This window comes from Gorilla gorilla, chromosome 16 (assembly GCF_029281585.2).
Source record: "Gorilla gorilla gorilla isolate KB3781 chromosome 16, NHGRI_mGorGor1-v2.1_pri, whole genome shotgun sequence".
Lineage (NCBI taxonomy): Eukaryota > Metazoa > Chordata > Mammalia > Primates > Hominidae > Gorilla > Gorilla gorilla.
In genome coordinates this window covers 92164747-92189712 of record NC_073240.2, presented here as the reverse complement: position 1 = coordinate 92189712, position 24966 = coordinate 92164747, and the positions used below count along the sequence as shown (strand labels likewise).

Sequence of the window (24966 nt, the reverse complement as noted above, 5' to 3'; positions counted from 1 at the left end):
ATAAAGATGAAGCTATCCCAACTAAATTCAACATGTTTTTGCACATTTTCTGTGATCCACCCCTCTACTGGCTGGGCAAGACAGAAAAGCAGAATATGAAAGAAACCGAAGACAAGGCAAGAGATGATGCAGATTTTTGACAACATTATTTTAGTCTCTATCCTAGTCTCTTAGGCCTTACTCCCCCAGGCTGATTGTGACAAAGCTGGTTTTTATTAACCACTATATATCTAACACACACACACACACCTCTTCCTGTATCAGTTTACTATAAGGAAACATTATTTCCATTTTAGGGAATGGGGGATTCGTAAAATTGGATACTAAATACTAGAGGAATTGTTTTAAACTACTGGGCCTATATTTTGCAGAGGACTACACAGAAAGTCTGCTCCAGCTCCACGATGCTGAGATTGTGCGGTTAAAAAACTACTATGAAGTTCACAAGGAACTCTTTGAAGGTGTCCAGAAGTGGGAAGAAACCTGGAGGCTTTTCTTAGAGTTTGAGGTATTGTCCTAGTTTTTGTGTTTTTAACTGTTAAGAAAGCATGCCATGTACGGAATCAATCCAGTTAGCTTTGTTCTTTGCCAGGCTTTTGATACCCCATCTTTATCATTAAGTCTCTCTGAATTTCTGCTGACCGCCTCTGTTTGATAAGCTTATCTACAGGGTCTTTTAAGAGAAAAGCCCAAAATTAATGGCTTAAATAAGGTAGGCATTTCTTGCATGAATGAGGTTCAGAGGTGGGCAGTGTGGGGCAGGCATGGCAGATCTGCACAGTGAGCAGGACCCCAGGCTTCTCCGGCCCAGGGCGCTCCCCCACCACTAAGGGTGGACCTCATCTTCAGGGCCAGGATGGCTGCTAGAGCTCCCACCCTGATGGCACTTTTTTTTTTTTTTTTTTTTTTTTTTGAGGTGGAGTTTCGCTCTTGTTGCCCAGGCTGGAGTGCAATGGCGCGATCTTGGCTCACCGCAACCTCCACCTCACAGGTTGAAGCGATTCTCCTACCTCAGCCTCCCGAGTAGCTGGGATTACAGGCATGCACCACCACGCCCGGCTAATTTTTTGTATTTTTAGTAGAGATGGGGTTTCACCATGTTGGCCAGGCTGGTCTCAAACTCCTGACTTCAGCTGATCTGCCCACCTCGGCCTCCCACAGTGCTGGGATCACAGGCGTGAGCCACCGTGCCTGGCCTGATGGCACATGTCATACAGTGTGGTGGAGGAAGGAACAAAGAAGGCATTGCCCCTCACTCCTTCAAGAGCTCTTCCCGGCTCTCTTCACAGCACCGTGGCTCACATGCTCTGTTACCTGCTGGTGAAGCAGGGTGAATTGCTGCCCCAGGTAAATTCTGGTTCTGTTAAACTAAGGAAGGAGAGAAGAATGGATGTTGGGGCAGGCAACTAACATTCTCTACCATTCCAGCTTTTGCTATACTTAGAATATTGCATGGGTATTGATTCCTTTTCTTCTGACAGGCAGCATGGATGGGTTCCTTCAGAGCATTTTAGAGCTCAGGGACTGTGGTAAAGCAAGTGAGGCGTGTAGGGCACAGATTGAGGGAGACCTTGTTCTCGGGTTCATGCTGGCCCTGTTAGAGCTCAGAGGGCCTTCAGAGAATCTGAATTCAACTCCTTCAAGTTTACAGGCAGCAAACTAGGACTCAGAAGTGGAGAGAACTATGGGATATCTTACAGCTGCTTAAGAACAGATGTCTTTGTCCTCAGTTATTCTTTACTTCTGGTTACAACAAGAAGAGTAAACATAAATAAGGAGGCCAGGTGTGTGTGGTGGCTCACGCCTGTAATCCCAGCACTTTGGAAGGCCGAGGCGGGCGGATCAGGAGGTCAAGAGATCAAGACCATCTTGGCTAACACAGTGAAACCCCGTCTCTACTAAAAAAATACAAAAAAATTAGCCAGGCATGGTGGCGGACGCTTGTAGTCCCAGCTACTCGGGAGGCTGAGGCAGGAGAATGGCGTGAACCCGGGAGGCAGAGCTTGCAGTGAGCCAAGATCGCACCGCTGCACTCCAGCCTGGGCGACAGATCGAGACTCCGTCTCAGAAAAAAAAACAACAACGTAAATAAGGAGCTAAGGCAGCAGCCTTTGCTGACATGCCAATATTTAAGAAGAAAACAAGAAATGAATTACCATCCTCTCTAGTAACTATTGGCTGTCACCAATCAAGCAGTATGGTAGGGAAACAATTTAATTTTCAAGAATATCTTCTAAATTTTTCTGCCTGTGTGCCCCTATTTTTGAGTATACACACCTAATTTATAATTACAAGCTATATACTTGCATTACTGTTCTGATATACCTTATATGTTCTAAAAGAAAACACATGCTGGTCCGAGTGTAGTGGTGTTTATAAGTCAGTGATCACAGACAGTTACAGATTTGTTCCTCTCCCGCTCCCACTGCATTACTTGACTAGAAAGAAGACAGTAAAAAACAGAAAAGTTAACAAAAAGAAAAGTTAAAAAGAATGAGAAGCTTTAACAATTTACTTTTTTTTTTTTTTTTTTTTTGCGCGTCTCGCTCATTGCTCAGGGTGGAGCGTGGTGGCGCAATCTCGGCTCACTGCACGCCACCCAGGTTCAAGTGATTCTCCTGTCTCAGCCTCCTGAGTAGCTGGGACTGCACGTGCGCACCATCATGCTCACTAATTTTTTTTATTTTTAGTAGAGATGGGGTTTCGCCATGTTGGCCAGGTTGGTCTCGAACTGTCGACCTCAGGTGATCCACCCGCCTCGGCCTCCCAAAGTGCTGGGATTACAGGCGTGAGTCACCACGCCTGGCGAGAACAAAGAATCTTAGCAGAAGTTATTTGTCTTATGGTGCCAGGTTTTCCACTAATTAAAAATGTATTTTCCACAGAGAAAAGCTTCAGATCCAAATCGATTTACAAACCGAGGAGGAAATCTTCTAAAAGAAGAAAAACAACGAGCCAAGCTCCAGAAAATGCTGCCCAAGGTAATAATGTTGCTAAGGGTTGTTGATGCTTGGTTACAAAGATACCTCACTATTTGTATGTCTTTTCCTTTCTATTGCTTAGCCCCAAAACTATTTTCTTCAAAGCTTAGGCAGAGATAATAAGTTATATATTTAGTATAAGCAACTCCATATCAAGGTGTATTCATTTGCTAGGACTGCCATAATAAAGCACTACAGGCCGGGTGTAGTGGCTCACGCCTGTAATCCCAGCACTTTGGGAGGCCAAGGCAGGCATATCACAAGGTCAGGAGTTCAGGACCAGCCTGGTCTTGATCATGAGGTCAGGAGTTCAAGACCAGCCTGGTCTTGATCATGAGGTCAGGAGTTCAAGACCACCCTGGTCTCTACTAAAAATACAAAAATTAGCCAGGCGTGGTGGCGGGCACCTGTAATCCCAGCTACTCAGGAGGCTGAGGCAGGAGAATCACTTGAACCCAGGAGGCAGAGGTTGCAGTGAGCCAAGACCGCGCCACTGCACTCCAGCCTGGGCAACAGAGTGAGACTCCATCTCAAAGAGAAAAACAAACAAAAAAACAAAACACTACGGACTGGGCAGCTTCGACAACAGCAACTTATTTTCTCACAACTCTAGAAGCTGTAAATCTGAGATCAACATGTCGTTGGCAGAGTTGGTTTCTTCTGAGGCCTTTCTCCTTGGTTTTGTAAATGGTTGTTGTCTTCTCCGTGTGTTCCCATGGTTTTCCCACAATATGTGTGGCCTAAACACTCCCAGTCGTATGAGATTAGGGCCCACCTAATGACCTCATTTTAACTTAATTCTTTCTCCCCCCCCCCCCCCCCCAAGAGATGGGGCCTCGCTATGTTGACCAGGCTGGTCTTGGACTCCTGGCCTCAAGCAATTCTCCCATCTCGGTCTCAGGAATGCTAGGGTTACAGGAATGAGCCACCATACCTGGCCTTAATTCTCTTTTTAAAGACGCTGTCTCCAAATACAGTCACATTCTGAGGTACTGGGGGTTAAGGCTTCAACATTTGAATTTGGGGGAAACACAATTCAGCCAGTTACATAAGGAAAGCTTTTGAGAGAGAGAGTCCTGTGGGCTCCATTACCATTTTCCACTTTGATAATAATAATACCATTTTTTGAGTTAAGTCAGGGATATCATTTCAAAACGCTCTCATTTAGTGATTCGTGTAATCCTTACAACATCCTTATGAGGTCGGTATTCTTTCCATTTTTACAGACGAGGAAACTGAGATACTAAGAAATTAGGTAAATCTGGCCGGGCGTGGTGGCTCACTCCTGTAATCCCAGGGCTTTGGGAGGCCGAGGCAGTTCGAGACCAGCCTGGCCAACATGACGAAACCCCATCTCTACTAAAAAATACAAAAATTAACCAGGTGTGGTGTATGCCTGTAATCCCAGCTACTCGGGAGGCTGAGGCACAAGAATCGCTTGAACCCGGGAGGTGGAGGTTGCAGTGAGCTGAGATCGTGCCACTGTACTCTAGCCTGGGCGACAGAGTGAGACTGTCTCAAAAAAAAATGTAAATTTGCTCACTGCTTCACAGCCAGTAAAGAGGGTGATTCCAGATTGAACCCCATTAAGTCTGATTTCAGAGTCCTGCTCCTAATGTTCACTGCCTATTTCATATTGCTGATCTTCCCTGTGCTGCCTCCAACTTCAGGCACCAAAACCTTAGTGGTCAAACTTTGGGTTCTTGCCATTTTCCACTCTTGTGTGTTGTGTGAATGAAATGTCTCCGGGCTTTGATTTCTGGTCACTCTGACCTGTACCCATGTGGGCCCAGCTACCTGAAATGAGGCTAATGATGCTCTGGGGAGGAGGAGTCACTCTCTAGGGAAATCATTTCATTTGGGCTTTGCACTAAAGAGTTGAAGTAATTAACATGTCCTTGTTTCTGGTCTCAGCTGGAAGAAGAGTTGAAGGCACGAATTGAATTGTGGGAACAGGAACATTCAAAGGCATTTATGGTGAATGGGCAGAAATTCATGGAGTATGTGGCAGAACAATGGGAGATGCATCGATTGGAGAAAGAGAGAGCCAAGCAGGAAAGAGTAAGTGTGAACGTGAACGCAAATTGGGAAAAGAGGAAGAAGGTAATCTGAGCAGCCCATAGTCTCTGCCGGGGACCAGGGTTTGTGGAACAGGGAGCCGGGGACTGGGGCTTGTGGAACAGGGAGCCGGGGACCGGGGCTTGTGGAACGGGGAGCCCGCGGCAGCTCTTTAGCTCTGGCTGCAGAGACACGGGCCTAGATTCCCGGCCCTGCTGCTGTTGCCATCCCAGACCCGCTCTCTTCCTGAGATTTATCAGTGTTGCTTCTGACTTTCACACAGCAACTCAAGAACAAAAAACAGACAGAGACAGAGATGCTGTATGGCAGCGCTCCTCGAACACCCAGCAAGCGGCGAGGACTGGCTCCCAATACACCGGGCAAAGCACGTAAGGTAAACACAAGGCTTAGGGAAACACTGATTTCAAGGGAGTGGGTGAGGGTAGTCCCAGCCACCTCTTTGAAGGGGGCCAGCTCCTCCACACCTGTGGGTATTTCTCATCAGGTGGGACAAGAGACAGAGAAAAGAAATAAGACACAAAGTATAGAGAAAGAACAGTGGGCCCAGGGGACCAGCACTCAGCATACAGAGGACCCACACCAGCACCGGTCTCTTGAGTTCCCTCAGTATTTATTGATTACTATTTTCACTATCTTGGCAAGGGGAATGCGGCAGGAGGACAGGGTGATAGTGGGGAGAAGGTCAGCAGGAAAACATGTGAGCAAAGGAATCTGTGTCACAAATAAGTTCAAGGGAAGGTACTGTGCCTAGATGTGCACGTAGGCCAGATTTATGCTTCTCCCCACCCAAACATCTCAGTGTAATAAAGGGTAACAGAGCAGCATTGCCGCCAGCATATCTTGCCTCCAGCCACAGGGCGGTTTTCTCCTATCTAAGAATAGAACGAATGTAGGTACGTACGATCGGGTTTTACACCGAGATATTCCGTTCCCAAGGGCATGCAGGAGACGGAGGCCTTCCTCTTTTACGAATCCTCCTCAGCACAGACCCTTTACGGGTGTCGGGCTGGGGGATGGTCAGGTCTTTCCCTTCCCACGAGGCCCTATCTCAGGCTGTCTCAGTGCGGGGAAATACCTGGACAATACCCAGGCTTTCTTGGGCAGAGGTCCCTGCGGCTTTCCGCAGTGCATCGTGCCCCTGGTTAATCGAGAATGGAGAATGCGGATGACTTTTACCGAGCATACTGCCTGCAAACATATTGTTAACAAGGCACATCCTGCATAGCCCTAGATCCCTTAAACCTTGATTCCATACAGCACATGTTTCTGTGAGCACAGGGTTGGGGCTAAAGTTGCAGATTAACAGATCTCAAGGCAAAACAATTTTTCTTAGTACAGATCAAAATGGAGTTTATGTCTTCCTTTTCTACATAGACACAGTAACAGTCTGATCTTTCTTTTCCCTACCTCTTGCCCTCTGTCCTGCAGAGATGGGAAAGGGTTTTTCTGTCCCTGCATGTCAAGTCCACTTGAGTGGATGGAAGGCTGAGTAGTGGCCTATAGTGACAGTCACGGAGTGGCCAGCTTTGGTGTCTGTGCTTGTTGAGTCCTTGCATTAAATTCGGGGGGCGGTGGGGGAATGATTGCCAACATTCTGGTAATGATGAAAAGAAAGCTTCAGCGGTTTTCCTGAAAACCTGTAATGCCATTTTCCCTGTAAGACCAAGAGATGGCGTTGTGGTACCATGTGAAAAACAACGTTCACGCTTACTAAATGGAAGATGTAATGATTCTTCATCTCTACAGCACAGTCAGAGAGGACTTTTTTTTTTTTTTTTTTTTGAGACGGAGTTTCGCTCTTGTTGCCTAGGCTGGAGTGCAGTGGGTGATCTCAGCTCACTACAGCCTCTGCCTCCTGGTTTCAAGCAATTCTCCTGCCTCAGCCTCCCAAGTAGCTGAGATTACAGGCATGTGCCACCACACCCAGCTAATATTGTATTTTTAGTAGAGACAGGGTTTCTCCATGTTGGCTAGGGTCTTGAATTCCTGACCTCAGGTGATCCACCCACCTTGACTTCCAAAGTGCTGGGATTACAGGCGTGAGCCACTGTGCCTGGCCTACTTTTTTCTTTTTGATAAATAAAAGAGCATTATTTCTTCTCTACTCCTATTTTATAACATTAAATTTATTATTTTTAGACAGCGTCTTGCTCTATCACCCACACTGGAATGCAGTGGCGCCATCATGGCTCACTGCAGCTCAGCCTCCTGGGCTCAAGTGATTCTCTAACCTCAGCCTCCCATGTAGCTGAGACTTACAGGCACATGCCACCATACCTGGCTAATTTTGGGGTTGTTTTTTTTTTTTTTTGAGTTTCAGTAGAGATGAGGTCTCACTAAGTTGTCCAGGCTGGTCTCAAACTCCTGAGCTCAAGTGATCCTCCTACCTCAGCCTCCCAAAGTGCTGGGATTACAGGCATGAGCCACTGTGCCTGGCCTAAAATGTGTTTTTTTGGTTTTGTTTTTTTGAGACGGAGTCTCGCTCTGTTGCGCAGGCTGGAGTGCAGTGGCACCATCTCAGCTCACTGCAACCTCCACCTCCTGGGTTCAAGTGATTCTCGTGCCTCAGCCTCCTGAGTAGCTGGGACTACAGGCCCGTGCCACTATGCCCACCTAATTTTTGTATTTTTAGTAGAGATGGGGTTTCACTTTGTTGGCCAGGATGGTCTCAATCTCTTGACCTCAGAAGATCTGCCCGCCTCAGCCTCCCAAAGTGCTGGGATTACAGGCGTGAACCTCCACCTCCCGAGTAGCTGGGATTACAGGCATGTGCTACCACACCTAATTTTGTATTTTTAGTAGAGATGGGGTTTCTCCATGTTGGTCAGGCTGGTCTCATACTCCCGACCTCAGATGAGCCATCGTGCCCGGCCCCCTAGAATTTTTTTAATTTAAAAAAAAAAAAAGTGTTGGCTGGGTACAGTGGCTCAAGCCTGTAATCCCAATACTTTGGGAAGCCAAGGTAGGGGGATTGCTTGAACTCAGGAGTTGGGAGACTAGGTAACATGTTGAAGCCCCATCTCTACTACAAATACAAAAATTAGCTGGTTGTGGTGGCACACGCCTGTGGTCCCAGCTACTCAGGAGGCTGGGGTGGGAGGATTGCTTGAGCCCAGGAGGTCGAGGCTGCAGTGAACCAAAATTGTACCACTGTACTCCAGCCTGGGTGACAGAGTGAGACCCCATCTCAAAAACATTTACAGCTCTTATCATTAGCATATAATAAGTTTTGACATATGTAGGTTTATACAATGAAACTGTCACCATAATTTAGATAATGAACATTTCATGGTCCCCAAAGTTTCCTAGTGCCTCTTTGTATTACCTCCCTCCTTCCCTGGCTCCTGGTTTGCCCCCAGCCTCTAGCTGTGGCGAGTACGGATTTAGTCTTTAACTAACTATAGATTAGTTTTCATTTTGAAACATTTTACATAGAATCCCGCAGTACATATTCTTTTTTGTCTGGCTTCTTTCATTTAGTGTAGATTCATCTCTGTTGTATGTATCAAAAGGTCACTCCTTTTTATTGTAGATCAATATTCATTCCACTGTATGAATTTACCACAGTTTGCTTGTCCACTTACCTGCTGATGGGTATTTGGCTGTTGCCAGCTTTTGGCTGCTGCAGGTAGCTGTTGTGAACATTTACGTCTAAGTCTTTGTATGGATCTATGCTTTCATTTCTTTTGGGTAGAAACATCTAAGAGTGGAATGGCTGGGTCATATGCTAGATGTCTTGTGCCACAGTGGTTGTACCATTGTACATTTCCATTTGCTGCATAGCAATAGGCTTTGAAAATTTTTCACAAGTTTCTTCAAATCTATGCAGTATTAGACACAGCAGGCCCTTCACCATGTAAACCCGTCTTCCCTGGACTGCCTCCCATAGTCATTTCTCTGTAGGGTAGACAGGTTGCTAGAAATGCTGAGGATGTTACTGCACATCAGTTACCCACATGCTCTTCTCCCTAGCTGAACACTACCACCATGTCCAATGCTACGGCCAATAGTAGCATTCGGCCTATCTTTGGAGGGACAGTGTACCACTCCCCCGTGTCTCGACTTCCTCCTTCTGGCAGCAAGGTTAGTATGCCCTGTGTCTAAGCACATCCTCACATGCGTCCCTAGCCTGTTCACCCAGAGGCCCCACCTACTTGTTCTAGATTCTAAGATCCCTGGATTTGGTTCTTATTGAGATGCTGAGAGTTGACAGATATAAGCTAGCTCACCATTAAATAATGGTCCAAAACTAATGTGCAAAAAAAGAGAACAGTCACTCTGAGCCCCACTGGTACCATGGGAAGCACTGGGATGTGTCTGGGAAACTGAAGATCAGGCAGGGTCACTGTAGACTCAATTCCAAGCCCAGTCTTCAGCTGGTATGGAGATAGGTCCCCTACATGTGGGTTCTAGCCCAGTGAAACCAGATCACTAGACATGCCAAGTACTCAGTAGAGATGTGGAAAGTATGTGGTAAAACACATTCAGTCTTTCAAATATTTTTATTAGACTATGCTCAAGATAGGTGTTCTGTAAATCAAGAATTCATATTTAAAAAAAATTTTTTTCTAGAGACAGTGTTTTGCTATGTTGCCCAGGCTGGTCTTGAACATGTGGCCTCAAGCAATCCTCCTGCCTTGGCCTCCCAAAGTGTTGGGATTATAGGCATGAGCCACACCCAGCCCCATATATACATATATATATAATTTTTTTTTAACTAAAAAGTATAGGATCATAGACATGAATATAAAGATAGTCTCAGCCTTTGACCAGTGCAGGTATTGTGTGTGCGTGTGCACGTTCATTAGAAGGATGATACATGGATCTCTTTCCTTTCTCTGCAGCCAGTCACTGCTTCTACCTGTTCAGGGAAGAAAACACCCCGTACTGGCAGGCATGGAGCCAACAAGGAGAACCTGGAGCTCAACGGCAGCATCCTGAGTGGTGGGTACCCTGGCTCGGCCCCCCTCCAGCGCAACTTCAGCATTAATTCTGTTGCCAGCACCTATTCTGAGTTTGCGGTAATTCACCTTTTCTAATATCTACCAGTCTCTGGGGAGCACACAGTTGGGGCAGAGTGGGTATCTTCCCAGGGGCACCCAGGCTATTAGCTAGGGCAGCTACCTTGGAGGCTGAGAATCCCTTTCCTGCTTTGACCATGGCGGGGTGGGTGTGATTTAAGGGGGGGTTGTGTAGGAAGGAAGTTGGCAGCAGCAACTAGACATTTAACCTGGATCCTTCTGCTTAATACATACCATTCCCTGGCTGCAGGAGGCAACCCCTCTATCACTGTCCTGGTGCTCTCTTGGTGGAGTTCTTGGTAATTGTCTTAATTCTTTGTTCTTAGAAGGATCCGTCCCTCTCTGACAGTTCCACTGTTGGGCCTCAGGTCTGTATGGCAATCCCTGCACGTCCCTTTTCCAAACTGATCTGTCATCTGCTGGCTTCATTCATCTGGGCACAGGGCTACACTAACCAATATTCTTGGCAGTGTTACAAAGGAAGCAGGAATTCCTATCATGGACTCAAAAAAACACATCTGATTTACATTCACAACAGATTAATTAATAAAATTTGTTCAGACTTGAATTGGATTCTCAGCCCCTAAAGTCAGGCACAGTTTTAAATCATGTTTAACAGAAAACCTTGACCCTCCCCAATTGTGACATCAAAGGCCTGCAATAGCTGGAAAGAATAGAGGCCCCATCACGTGGGGAAGGGAGCCCCAGCTGTGTGCTGCCTACAGTGAGGCTCTTGGCCTGTGTGCTGATTATTTCCTGGAGTATATGCCTGCTTAACCGCCAGCTCTATTCTCAGCTAGCTAATGCTGATTTCCTCACCTTTGCCTCTTTCCATACATTGAGCTACTGAAGCATAGATGAAGCACTGGAAGCAAGTTTTTCCAGAATGCTCTTCACTTCCTAGTATCCTACTCTACATTTGCTAACACCTAACTACGCTGCCTTTTACTTAATCTGTGATTTCTTCTCTCAATATTTTACTAGCAAGGAGAGGATGTTCGTCACCCTTGAGGGGATATTGAGTTAAACCCCTAGCCTGCCTCCCCTCTTAATCGCTGCAGGTATGGAGAATGGAACAGTTGGCCAAGGCTGCAGCTAGTTTTGATCACTGAAACTGGCTTCCTACTCCAGCATGTTTTTCAAATTACGTGGCTGGTGGTGCTTCTACCTTTAAAAGTGGGTGTGTGTCACTCTGGCTGATTGCTGGACAGAGGTCCAGCTTTCTCTTTTTCGCTTGTTCAATCAAGGCCCATTTTATCTGAGGCTTAAATGTACCTGCCTATCTGTGTGGCTAGTCCTAGGTAGGTTCGTCTGGTTTGGGTTGCTATGGCTGATAGACTCCACCAGGCAGCACCAAAGCCAGTAAACTAACCTCTGCTAATATCTGTCTTTCTCAACAGCCATTCATGCTTTATCTTTTGCTGCTATACCATGTGCTCCAGCATGAGATCAAATCACCAGCAGGTTACAAGGCCTCAGCCCCAGGGATTGGTAGATATATGTTCTGGCCCATTGTTTTATAAAGGGCTCAAGAGACCAAAGCTTGTTGCCTACTTACCTTGACAACTCTAAAGTAGCTCTGTGAAGTAGAGTCATGCCTCGCTTAATGACAGGGATATGTTCTGAGAATGTGGGGCAATTTCATTGTGCACATATCAGAGTGTACTTAACAGTCCTAGACAGAACAGCCTACACACCTAAACTATATGGTATGGTGTTTTCCTCCTAGGCTATAAACCTGGGCAGCATGTTACAGAAAGAATACTGTAGGCAATTGTGGGTTTTTTTGATTCAGGCTATTCCTGGGATACTGTAGGCAATTGTAACGCAATGGTAAGTGTTTGTGTATCTAAACATAGAAAAGGTACAATAAAAATATGGTATAATCTTATGGGACCACCATAGTGTATGTGGCCTGTCGTTAACTGAAACATGATTATGCAGTGCATGACTGTATGAAGGATTTCTCTTCTGTTGAGGTGTAACAGAATGGACTGGCTGAGAAAAGGGGTCACAGGCATGCGTGCACATGCACTCTTGTCTATGACTAATAGAATGGTGCTCAGAGTTCCTCACCTTTTACTCCTAACGCAGCCTATTGCAGGCTAGGGATCTCAGAGAAACTACCTTCAAGGGACCTTTTGCTGACACTTAACCAAACTTAGAAGGGTGGGCCATGTGTAAGAGAGGCAGTATGGCCACTGATGTTATTTATTTTTCAACAGCGAGAACTTTCAAAGGCTTCCAAATCTGATGCTACTTCTGGAATCCTCAATTCAACCAACATCCAGTCCTGAGAAGCCCTGATCAGTCAACCAGCTGTGGCTTCCTGTGCCTAGACTGGACCTAATTATATGGGGGTGACTTTAGTTTTTCTTCAGCTTAGGCGTGCGTGAAACCTTGGCCAGGTTCCATGACCATGGGCCTAACTTAAAGATGTGAATGAGTGTTACAGTTGAAAGTCCATCACAGGTTTAGTGGTCCTAGGAGACTTGGTTTTGACTTATATACGTGAAAAGTTTATGGCAAGAAGTGCAAATTTTAGCATATGGGGCCTGACTTCTCTACCACGTAATTCTACTTGCTGAAGCGTGATCAAAGCTTGTTTTATTTCACCACTGTAGGAAAATGATTGACTATGCCCATCCCTGGGGGTAATTTTGGCATGTATACCTGTAACTAGTAATTAACATCTTTTTTGTTTAGGCATGTTCAATTAATGCTGTAGCTATCATAGCTTTGCTCTCACCTGAAGCCTTGTCCCCACCACACAGGACAGCCTTCCTCCTGAAGAGAATGTCTGTGTGTGTCCGAAGTTGAGATGGCCTGCCCTACTGCCAAAGAGGTGACAGGAAGGCTGGGAGCTGCTTTGTTAAATTGTGTTCAGTTCTGTTACACAGTGCAATGCCCTTTGTTGGGGGTATGCATGTATGAACACACATGCTTGTCGGAACGCTTTCTCGGCGTTTGTCCCTGGCTCTCATCTCCCCCATTCCTGTGCCTACTTTGCCTGAGTTCTTCTTCTACCCCCGCAGTTGCCAGCCACATTGGGAGTCTGTTTGTTCCAATGGGTTGGGCTGTCTTTGTCGTGGAGATCTGGAACTTTGCACATGTCACTACTGGGGAGGTGTTCCTGCTCTAGCTTCCACGATGAAGCGCCCTCTTTACCTATCCTCTCAATCACTACTCTTCTTGAAGCACTATTATTTATTCTTCCTCTGTCTGCCTGCAGCAGTACTACTGTCAACATAGTGTAAATGGTTCTCAAAAGCTTACCAGTGTGGACTTGGTGTTAGCCACGCTGTTTACTCATACAGTACGTGTCCTGTTTTTAAAATATACAATTATTCTTAAAAATAAATTAAAATCTGTATACTTACATTTCAAAAAGATATAGTGTGGTGTTTCCTTTTTTTCCCCAGTCACTTTTTAGTTGGTTGGTCTGTGTGTGAAAAACAAACAGAAAAAACTAAAAGGACTTCCTGGAAATTTTTAGTCACGAGTGTGATTTTTTTTTGAGTCTCACTCTGTCGCCCAGGCTGGAGTCCAGTGGCACTATCTTGGTTCAGTGCAACTTCCACCTCCCAGGTTCAAGCGATTCTCCTGCCTCAGCCTCCCGATTTGCTGGGATTACAGGCACGCACCATCACACCTGGCTAATTTTTGTATTTTTAGTAGAGACAGGCTTTCACCATGTTGGCCAGGCTGGTCTTGAACTCCTGACCTCAGATGATCTGCCAGCCTCCCAAAGTGCTGGGATGACAGGCATGAGCCACAGCACCCGGCCGAGTGTGATTTTTTTAAATATTCTCTGGTACATTTCTAAATTAAGAATATCTCTTACTCTAATTTTTTTGTGAGAAATATAAAACCTAACCCCTGATGTGTAAAGAGCAAAGGGAGTCCTAGGATGCTTCTGGCTTCAATGCCGTTTGTCTCAATATGGGGAGGCTGCCCAACTTCAACAGCGTTACTGAAGGAGGATGGACATAAACTGTACACATGTGAAGGGTAAGACAGAAAAACCATCACCACAGTCAAGTTAACCAAGTATCTCTACCCCAGAAGTTTCTTCCCACCCCTTTCTCATTCCTCCTTCCCAGCCTCACCCTGCCTAGCAACCACTGATTTCTTTTTTTTTTTTTTTTTTTTTGAGATGGAGTCTGGCTCTTGCCAGGCTGGAGTGCAGTGGCACAATCTCAGCTCACTGCAACCTCTGCCTCCCAGGTCCAAGGGATTCTCCTGCCTCAGCCTCCCGCGTAGCTGGGACTGCAGGCATGTGCCATCACGCCCGGTAAATTTTTGTATTTTTGGTACAGGCAGACAGGGTTTCACTGTATTAGCTAGGATGGTCTCGATCTCCTGACCTCATGATCCGCCCACCTCGGCCTCCCAAAGTGCTAGGATTACAGGCATGAGCCACTATACCTGGCCCACCGATTTGTTACTACAGATTAGTTTGCGTTTTCTACAGTTCGATGTAAGTAGAATCATACAGTATATATTTTTTTGGTCTGGCTCTTTCACTACTTTCAGATTTACCCATATTGTTGCTTATATCCATAATTTTTTTTTTTTTTTTTTTTTTTGCTTAGTATTCCATGGTGTTGATATACCAGTTTATTCGCCTGTTAGGTTTATTTTTCACATTTGGCTTTTCTCCAGTTTTTGGCTATTAAAAATAAGGCTGTTATAAACATTCATGTACAAGTCTTTGTATGGATATATATTTTTTTCTGGATAAATACCTAGGAGTGAAATGGCTGGATCACATCTATGGTAGGTGTACACTTAACTTTTTAAGAAATGCCAAACTGGGCCGGGCATGGTGGCTCACGCCTGTAATCCCAGCACTTTGGGAGGCTAAGGTGGGCAGATCACGAGGTCAGGAGTTCGAGACCAGCCTGGCCAACATGGTGAAACCCCGTCTCTACTAAAAATACAAAAATTAGCTGGGTGTGGTGGCACACACCTGTAATCTCAGCTATTCAGGAGGCTGAGGAAGGAGAATTCCTTGAACTCGGGAGGCGGAAGTGGCAGTGAGCTGAGATTGCACCACTGCACTCTAGCCTGGGCAACAGAGCAAGACTCCATCTTAAAAAAAAAAAAAAAAGAAATGCCAAACTGTTTTCCAAAGCAGTTGTACCATTTTACACTCCTACCAGTAATGTATGAAGGTTCCAGTTTCTCCACATCTTCACCAACAGTTGGTATGTTCAGCCTTTATGTAACTCTAGTTATTCTGTGTATGAAGTGGCGTCTCACTATGGTTTTCATTTACAACTCCCTAATGACTAATGATGCAGAGCATCTTCTCATACGCTCATTTGCTGTCCTTCTGTCGTCTTTGCTGACTTTTGTCCATTTTAAAAAATGGCTTGGCCGGGCATGATGGCTCATGCCTATAATCCTAGTACTTTGGGAGGCTAAGGCAAATGGATCACTTGAGCCCAGCAGTTTGAGACCAGCCTGGGCAATATGCAACAACCCCATCTCTACTAAAAATACAAAAAACTAGCCAGATGTGGTGGCACGTGCCTGTAGCCCCAGCTACCCGGGAGGATGGCTTAAGCCCAGAAGGTGGAGGCTGTACTCCAGCCTGGACAACAGAGAGACCCTGTCCAAAAAAAAAAAACCCCACAATGAAATACCACTTCACACCCATTAGGATGGCTGTTAACCAGAAATAGAAAACAAGTGTGGACGCGGATGTGGAGAAATTAGGATTCGTGTGCACTTCCAGTGGGAATGTAAAATGATGCAGCCTCTGTGGGAAACAGGGCAGTTCCTCAAAAAAATTTAGAATTACCACACAATCAAGCAATTCCACTCTGGGTATATATCCACAAGAACTGAAAGCAGAGACTCAAGAGAGTTGTACACCCATGTTCACAGCAACATTATTCACTGTAGTGAAAAACTCAAATATCCACCAATGCACGGATGAATAAAACGCAGTGTATACATACAACAGAATCTTAGCCTTTGAAAGGAAGTCTAGATACATAAGCTACATCATGGATGAACTTGGAGGACATGCTGCTAAGTGAGATAAGCCAGTCATAAAAAGACAAATACTACGGGATTTCACTTACATGAGGCACTTACAGTAGTCATAGACACAGAAGGTTAGGACTGTGGTTGCCTGGGGCTGGGGAAGGGGAGACTGACGAGTTAAGTGTTTAATGCGCAGAGTTTCAGCATAGAATGATGAAAAAGTTCTGGAAATGCATAGGGGTGACGGTTGCACAACAGTGAATGCATATAATGTCACTGAACTATGTACTTAAAAATGGTTAAAAACAATTTTTGTTTTGTATTGAACATAAATTTTATGTTCAGTATATTTTACCACAATAAAAAAGAAAAAGACCCCATGGGTGGGAAACATTTGCTAAACCACAGACACACACATGCACAAATACAATTTAACTATAAAGAAAACTACTGATAAGCTTATTTTATCAAAATAAGTTGATACTTGTAAAGCACTTTGAGCCTTACCTGGCATGGAGTAAGCATCACCTAAGTATTAAAATTGGTAATACCAAGACAGACTGAAACAAACTACATTGTAGCAGAAGATACTCTGAATACTAACTCTCAAAAGACTTGTATCTGAAATATCCCAAAGAAAAGTCACTAAGGAAAATACAGAACATTTTAAAAGGCCAGAAAACTTGAACAGGCACTTGACAACAGAAAAACTCCAAGTGTCCAATAAACATATCAACTCTTCGCCTCAAGCCATCTCCCTGCTTAGCCTCCCAAAGTGCTGGGACTACAGGTGTGAGCCACCATGCCCAGCCATCCAAAACAAATGAAAAGCTACTCAACCTCATCAGTATCCAGGGAAATGCCAGTTAAAACCAGTGTGCATCTACCTGACATTTTAGCCACAGCAGACCCCGCCCTGCTGGGGGCAACAGTTATCCAGTAAAATTAAAGGTATCTCCTGACTTAGCAATTCAACTCAATGTTCTGCAAAGGAATTTGTGCACATGTGCAAAGACTGCACAAAGTATTATGTGGAATGACCAAAATCAGAAACAATAAAAATGACCATCAACAAGGCTGTATCACGAGGTATTATTCATACAACAGAACACCATATAGCATTAAAAATGAATGAACTCCAGGACCCAACAAGGATGGATCATACAATGCTGAGTGACAAAAACGACACAAAAGCACATACACAGGATTCCATTTACCTAACACTCAAAAGCAAACACAACTATGTCGTATAAGGCTGCATACAAGAATGGTAAAATTCAAACGAAAGCAGGGAAATGACTGACAAAAGACAATGACCTGGAATGTGCCCCAATCTCAGCTGCACATCAAATGTACCTGGGATGAGGTGGGTGGAGCTTTGAATCTACCACTATCCAGGCCACACACCTAGAGGCTCTGATTTCATTTTCATTGATTTCATTGTTTTGATTGATGCTGACCTTAGGCAGCAGAGTTTTCAATGCTCTCCAGGTGTTTCTAAAGTGCAGACAAGTTTAGGACCGTGCTTGAGGGTGAAGGGCAGGACTGTGATGGGGAGGGGCAAATATGGGGCCCTTGGGGTGCAGGCAATGGTTTTCCTTGACCTGAATGGGGGTCTCACAGGTGTTGTATATACACATACGTACACACGTCAGCTCTTCCCTTTCTCCACAGCATACACGTAGGTGTTCCACGGCCCACAGGTGACAGCCTTTACTTGGAGTTGCTTATCTACAAAGTATTCCACACGGCGAGGCCGATCCAAGCTGGTGGTGTCCTCGTGGCCCAGCTGTCCATATTTACCTAAAGTGAAATCAGCCCCTTTGCCATCGTCTCCACTGGGTCTTGCTGCTGCTTTCCCTCCAGGAAGGGGCCCAGACTATCAAATGAATTGCTGGGATTATGCCCCACTGCTCTGTGAATCCAAGAGACCCAGAGCCAGGCAACCTTGGGGATCCCCAAGAGGCTAGTGGCGACCAGCCACTCCAGGCAAGACGCTCCTCCAGACTTCCCTGCTATCCAAGCTAAGATGTTCAGAGCACACACTTCCATCGAATCTTTTTCTCCACCCAGTGTCACATCCACAAAAAGCTGCTTTGTAAGTGCTGGTTGGATACTCCCTTAAGACAGTCTTTCAGAGAGGTAGGTGGGTGGTACCGATATCCTCTCCATGTCTCCCCTGTCTGGCCTCGGACTGAGCGCGCCTATGTCTGTTCCAACCCCAGGGAGGGAGCAGTCCTGTTCCTCCCAGTGACCTGGCCGAGGCCCCTGCTTCCTCTAGTCTTGTTGGCTTTGTCACCTGTCCTATACTCCCAGGTCTTTCTTCTCCTTGGTTTCAGGGTCACAAAAACAATCCTTTTACTTACCCCAGCCCCAGGTGTAGAGCTCCCCTGTTCCTGAAAGCAAAAGGACAATCGATAGTTGTCACTACGGTTCTTTGGCAAGGCATCTGTCCAGCCCAGCTTGGCACAGCCCACAGCTAGCATATTACAATCCTCATGAGATCTGCCTGGCATGGAACAACATATTCTCTTAACAACTGGCTGATCACACATGGCATGGCAGAGGATCCCGAGGGAAAAGGTGGCGGATCTTCCTGTGTGCCACGCTACCAAGCGCCACAGTCTTCCATGCCAGACTGGACAGTCCCTGCTGTCAGAGGCGGCGGCGGGCAGGGAATGTGTCTGTGGCCATGCAGGGAGGACAGAAAGCATCAGCCTCCCACCAGAAGGAAGAAACTTCTGGGCCTGACAGGCTGGGGAACTACTGTGAAACAACACGGGGGTTGGGGCTTATCCACTGAGCAAGGTAGCTGTTCTGTATGAGCCACAGAAGCCTTAAGACAGAAGTTTTTCCGTCAACCACACCCCCTTCCGTAGGCACCAGCTCGAGTGGAGCGGAGTGCCTCCCAGCCCCACTCACGTGTCACCACAGCTGTGTGCCGGGATCCACAGCTGGCCTTGACTGCATCTGAGCCCATGGGGAGATCCAGTAATGCTGGGAAGGGCTGGACAGCTATGAAGGGGGCAGGGGCTCCATCCTCAGCCCCATCCGTTCTCTTCACCTGAGAACCATCTTCATTCAGTTCTGTGGCTTCAGAATGATAATAATGATGTGAACACCGACTGAGCCCTGAGCTAAACCTTATTCATGCAGTCACTTATTGCCACAACAGCTCTGAGGTACACGATTGCCTAGCTCCAAAGCTGGTGCTCCCAACCCCTACATTCTGCAGGCAGGGCTGGCACTGCTGCACAAGTGTGTTGTGCCAAGACCAGCATCAGCCTTGCCAATGCTCCCTCCCATAAGGGGCTCACATGCTCCATCTGAGCAGTGTAGCTCTGAGGCCAGCAGACAGCCAGGAGTCAGGAATGACAGCCACATCCTGGGGAGACGGCTGTGGGAGCCGAGATGACCCTCACCTTCCCTTGCGACAGTCTCTCCATCCTCTGCCAGGTTCCTGGTAGGCAGGGCCAGCTGCCCTGATTCATTCCAGCCCCAGATATAAATATCCCCAGTCTCTGAAAGAGATCAAGGGGACACATGAAACAGACCGTGAAGCCCCTGCATCCATCCAAACTCTCCTCCCCATCCCATCCGCTCCTGGGGACAACTAAAGCCTGCCCTGCCCAGGGTAGCACTCCAGGCGAAGGTGCTTCCCCTCGGGCCCCAGGGGCTTGTCTTAGGTTCACATCCCCTCAATGCCTTCAGATCACCCTTTAAGTCCCTTACTGGACCTTCCACTTCCATTCTTATGCTGCCAAATAGCCCCTCATTTCAGAAATGTATCCCTAGAAGTAATGCAGTGGTCTCCCTTTCAAAACCACTGGGCCAGGGCCAGGGCCAGGTGCGTTGGTTCGTGCCTGTAACCCAGCACTTTGGGAGGTTGAGATGGGTAGATCACTTGAGCTCAAAAGTTCGAGACTAGCCTCAGCAATATGGCAAAATCCCTGTCTCTAAATAAATAAATAAAACAACCACTGGGCCGGCCTGTGCCCCTTTTTCAACTGCACCCACAGCCGGTCCTGATGAAAGCCACGTGCAGCTCTCCCCTTCCTGGCCTCCCACAACACTAGAGCTTTTTGGTTGGAACAGCCGCCTAATTCTAAAAATTTCTAACAATAGCTGCTTTTATGAAGTGCTTAATCCATGCTGATGTTTCACATGCTTTTCAAATATAATCACTTAATTCTCACAATAGCCCTACAGGTGGTTTTATGACAGTATCTCAATTTACACAGGATCCCTGTTTTATTCAAAACTGAGGCACAGAGGGGGTTAAGTACCAGGCCCGAGGTCCCAGGGCCCGAGCAATGATCTGAAACTAGGAAGTCTGGAGGGATGTGTCCGTGCTTCAGCCTCTACACTAAACTTAAGGCCTCAAACTCCTTCTGGACCTTGAGTGCAGGGCGTCCCACTGGGCTGTTTCCAGCCCTCTGGTCTCCTCTCCAGCCCAAGGTTGGGTTTTTTTTTTTTTTAGACAGACAGAGTCTCACTCTGTCACTCAGACTGGAGTGCAGTGGTGTGATCTTGGCTCACTGCAACCGCCACTCACGCGTGGCTCAAGTGATCCTCCAGCCTCAGCCTCCCAAGTAGCTGGGACCACAGGCACGAGCCACCACGCCCAGCTCATTTTTTTATTTTTTTGTACAAAGACGAGGTTTTGCCACGTTGGCCAGGCGCAGCCCAGGGTTTCCTGAGCTTGGCAACTAGCCCAGGCCCATTCCATGAGAATATAGTGTGGAGGAAGGCACTGGTAGCTTTTTTTTTTTTTTTTTTTTTTTTTGAGACTGAGTCTCGCTCTGTCGCCCAGGCTGGAGTGCAGTGGCACGATCTCGGCTCACTGCAACCTCTGCTTCTCAGGTTCAAACGATTCTCCTGCCTCAGCCTCCCGAGTAGCCAGGACTACAGGCGCGCACCACTGCACCCAGCTAATTTTTGTATTTTTTTTTTTTTTAGAGACGGGGTTTCACCATGTTGGTCAGGCTGATCTCGAATTCCTGACCTCGTGATCCACTCACCTCGGCCTCCCAAAGTGCTGGGATTACAGGCATGAGCCACTACGCCCGGCCCCCTGGCACTGGTAATTTTTTAAGCTTCCAGATGATCTAAGTAGCAGCCAGAATGAGAGCCCCAGACACAGACAAAGATCATCTGTTCCCAGCCTCACCCTCTCTGCATGGGCTCTAACAGCCTAGGAAGGAGCTACACCTGGATCACCAAGTGAAACTCCTCACTCTGGCCAGCTGTGGCACCACCACAGGGACACACTCATCACCATCCTGGTGCCTGGTGTGCACCCCAGTGTCCACCCTGTGCCACACATCATGGCTCCCTAGGTAACTGCAGCGTTTCTCCGTTTTCCTTGGCTCAGCTGCCCCCTCACACTCCATACTCCCTCCGCAGCACTGTTAAGAGACAGTCCTGGCTGGGAGCAGGTGGGGAGAGGAGGGGAGGGGCAGTGAGACCAGTAACAGAGAAGCTAGGAACAAATGCCAGAGTCCAGGCGTGAGTGGGCCATGGTGCAGGCAGAGGAGGCCGAGGGTGAGAGGCATTTAGGAGTCATAACTGGGCGATGGATGGATGAATTTGGAAGGAGGCCTGGGTAGGCCCCCACCCAAACTGGAAAACGAGGAGGAAGGTTTGCACAAGATCATGAGCTCGTCTGGAGAAGCACTAAGTCACTCACCACTCACACACACAGAATGCCAGCCCCCCGCGGCCACCTCAGCCATGACTAGGCCCTGCAACGCCTCCAACAGCCGTGGCTCCAGCTCTGCCTCCAGGGTCCCATGGCCCAGCTGTCCATGCCTGATCAAGGGAGACCCTCGTCAGCTACAGTCGTATTAAGGGGTCCCGCTCCGCTTGCTTCTCCAATCAGCAGCCCTCACCTGCCCCCGCCCCCGCTCACCTGCCCCCGCCCCAGGAGAACACCTGGCCAGCAGCGTCCAGCAGCAACGCGTGCTCGGCGCCCAGCTCCAGCTGGCGTGCCCGCAGCTCCGGAGCCAGAGGCCGGTAGAAGGGCGCCCGCGGGCTCACGTAGGCACGGGCGCAGGGCAGCAGGGGTAGGCTCCCAGCCTGGGCCTCACCGACCGGATCGTCTTCCCCTTCGGCCTCGGGCACCACATTCTGGGCCCACAAGGGCTCCCCACGCAGCGCCGATTCGGGCGCCCAGACCTGCAGTAACGCCTCCCGCCCCGGCCCGGCACGCAGCACCGCGAGGAGCCCCTCCGAGGCCCACGCGTCCTTGCAGCGGCCCGCCGCGCCGCTGGCTGAGCCCGACAGCTCCAAGCGGCCTCCACCTGCGGGGCGGAGAGCGGGCTAGGGAGGGGAAGGGACACGCACCGAGGGCCTAGAATTTGGGGTGGCGCCGGGGGCTGGTCTAGATTGGAGCAGGGTGGCCAGAATGGAGGCGGCGGGGGTGTGGAGAGCGGGGTGTTCCCGGGAAGGGGTCGAATTGGGGACCAACCCAGAATGTGGGGCTGGCGGCCTGAACGGGGGAGACAAACTGGACTGGCCACAGCGGTGCGGGGAGGCGACCGGGGAGCGCGGCTGGAATAAGTGGGGACGGGGCGGGGAGTGCTCACGGGTCACGAAAGCGGTGTAGCTCCAGCTCGCGCTCACGCGGCAGATGTCGACGCCCGCCCGCAGCGGACTGGGGCTGTGCACCTGGCGCCCGCGTCCGGAGCCCAGCTCCTGCCCGAAGCCGCAGAAACCGAAGCCGAACCAGGGCCCCGGCCGCTCCTCCGCCATGCCCGAGCAGCGCCCTCTGCCGGCCGCCACCTGGCTGCGGCGGGCCCGGGGGGATTCTTGCGAAGAGCCCGCTAGTGGGACACTGACAAGTCTCTGGCCTTCCAGGGACTGGAGCTGCCTTATCTGTAAAATGGGGAAGCTATCATTCTCCTGACCACAAAGGCAGAGTCCGTGCCACGAAGGTTCGCTGAGCAGGCGCCCTGACTAATGCCCTACCGGATTTACAAAGATGCTCAAACATTTAGAGGCACTTTCCCTGTCCTCCCTTTTGGCTCAAGCTCAGCGTGCCACAAAGTGGGTACGAAGTGGCCTGTCCTTTAGGCATTGGACTAGGATCCGAGCGCCCCCGATACCCCCACCCCGTCCCGCAGCTTCCCAGCATCTGGCACTTTATCCCATGTAATCTTGGGAACCAAAATGGTCGTTTTACAAAGGAGATTCTGAGAGAAAGTAACCCTTACACTCATACAGCCAGACAGAGAGGGGCAGAGCAATGAAATCAGGTCCCACCAACTCCACACACAGTGCTCTGCCCCTCTCCCCACAGTGGAACGCAGAAGAGCGTTTGGGAGGCAGTGCCTCTGCAACTCAGCGGGGCCTTGTGACCTCAGCCAATTCACCTGAGGCCAACTGCATTTCTTCAGTTTACAAAGGGAGGTGGGGGCGGTGCTGTTTGAACCTACTTCACAGAATTGTAATAAATGCAAATAAAGGGTTTGGTGCAAGTACATGCCATGATAAACACACAGCATTAGCTTATTGAATCCAGTATTTAGTGTTGACAAAAAAATTATCCCTGGACATCTTACAGGTTTTGAGAAACTTATACAGACAGAATTTCAACTGTACCTTATCTAGCCATTTATTCGTCCAGCGAGCATTTACTGAGCGCTCCTCCTCTGCCAGTGAGGACAGCTGTCTGCTGCCAAGGAGCTAACCGTTAAATGGGGAGACAAACACAGTCTGGTGGTTACAACAGCAACGCCAACTTCAAGCAGATTCGGCTGGAGCGGGCCTTTTTTTTTTTTTTTTTTAAATATATTAATACAGACAGGGGTCTCGCTATGCTGCCCAGGCTGGTCTCAAATTCCTGGGCTCGAGTGATCCGCCCGCCTCGGCCTCCCGAAGTGTTGGGATTACAGGCGTGAGCCGCTGCTGCACCCGGGCTGAAGCAGAATTGCACAGGCATTTTCAGGCCTCTCAAGTCAGATCTTGGGTCTCTTGCGACCCCAGTTCCTGGGCTCCTAACCCCTTCCGTGTCCTCTCCCAACCCAAGGGGGCCTCTGACCTTGATCTTGACCCTATGCCCTCCCTCTACCCTCTCGGGCAGGTCCTTCTGGTGGGCAGCCTTGGAGGAAACGCCGAGGCGCAGAGCGGCCGCCTCCGAATAGGCCTCCCGCCCAGCGGGCGCCGACAGCCACGGGGAGAAAAGGTTTGAAGGGCGCGCGGCGCGAGGCGACCAAACACCAGCAAGGGCGGTGACGTCGCCGCCCGGGGCGCGGCGGCCGCAGCCCTGTTCAACTCCCCGCGAGGGTCTCTCCGGTCCCGAGGCCTACGCCGGGGCCCTGCGGCCCGGTCTGTGAAATGGGCTGAAACCTCCGAGGGGCGTTGGACCAAGGCCCTGGAGGAACCCGGGGGGTGTTGGACCAAGGCAGAGGTTGGGCCAGGTGGTCCCGCCCCTGCAGTAACCCGTGGGGCTGGAGCTCGGATTAGAACCACCGAGAGGACATTCATTAAGACCTGAGCTAAAGGTTTGGCGAGGAGTGACACCCAAGACGGGCGGACCCCGCCACCCACCTCAGTCTCGGGACCGCGGCAGCTCAAAACCTGACACGCGCCGGACTCACGCCCAAACAGGAAGCAGCTTTTACCTTCCACGGATTGGCTCAAGACCCGTCACGTGCCTCTGTCGAGCCAACGTGCCTCACGCTAGGCTTAGCCCTCCTCGAACGGGCTGGGGTGGTGGGCGCGGCCCAAGCCGCCCTTCAACCAGGCTCAGCTGGCCACCAACCCCAACCCCCCCCCCCCCCCCCCGCCCCAGCGCCCTCAGCGGAGGCCACAGAGGACTCCCAATATAAAGACAAACGTACTGAAGGCCCAGCATATGGGAGTCTGTACCCTAAACGACTTATTTC

At 48.7% G+C, this 24966-nt stretch overlaps 2 protein-coding genes across 12 annotated transcripts in view; one reads left to right on the top strand and one right to left on the bottom strand.

Moving 5' to 3' along the window:
• PRC1 (protein regulator of cytokinesis 1) overlaps window positions 1-13471 on the top strand; it is a 29001-nt gene extending 15530 nt beyond the window's left edge. For 2 of the 5 annotated variants that reach the window (XM_004056775.5, XM_055363126.2), the window contains 8 exons: window positions 372-508; window positions 2886-2981; window positions 4896-5042; window positions 5323-5433; window positions 9033-9143; window positions 9905-10081; window positions 10408-10449; window positions 12307-13471. In XM_004056775.5, coding sequence (XP_004056823.1) covers window positions 372-508; window positions 2886-2981; window positions 4896-5042; window positions 5323-5433; window positions 9033-9143; window positions 9905-10081; window positions 10408-10449; window positions 12307-12378 — 893 coding nt within the window. In that variant the 3' untranslated portion in view covers window positions 12379-13471. The remainder of the gene's footprint in view (window positions 1-371; window positions 509-2885; window positions 2982-4895; window positions 5043-5322; window positions 5434-9032; window positions 9144-9904; window positions 10082-10407; window positions 10450-12306) is intronic. The other 3 variants (XM_055363127.2, XM_004056774.5, XM_019010867.4) reach the window with 3 other exon arrangements.
• RCCD1 (RCC1 domain containing 1) overlaps window positions 1-24701 on the bottom strand; it is a 33639-nt gene extending 8938 nt beyond the window's left edge. Inside the window, exons 1-11 of one of the 7 annotated variants that reach the window (XR_010131078.1) lie at window positions 24629-24688; window positions 23681-23764; window positions 22666-22954; window positions 21990-22380; window positions 21768-21889; window positions 19501-19599; window positions 19001-19171; window positions 18445-18474; window positions 17725-17881; window positions 10316-13523; window positions 2326-2438 (exon numbers count right to left, since the gene is read on the bottom strand). Coding sequence is in view for 1 of the 7 variants with exons in the window: in XM_004056778.5 (XP_004056826.5) it covers window positions 17730-17881; window positions 18445-18474; window positions 19001-19171; window positions 19501-19599; window positions 21768-21889; window positions 21990-22380; window positions 22666-22831 (1131 nt within the window). In the remaining 6 variants the exon portion in view is untranslated. Of the gene's footprint in view, window positions 1-2325; window positions 2439-5656; window positions 6715-10315; window positions 13524-17151; window positions 17882-18444; window positions 18475-19000; window positions 19172-19500; window positions 19600-21767; window positions 21890-21989; window positions 22381-22665; window positions 22955-23680 lie in introns of those variants that run through there. The other 6 variants (XR_010131077.1, XR_010131076.1, XR_010131079.1 and 3 more) reach the window with 6 other exon arrangements.
• Window positions 24702-24966: the final 265 nt, after the last annotated feature.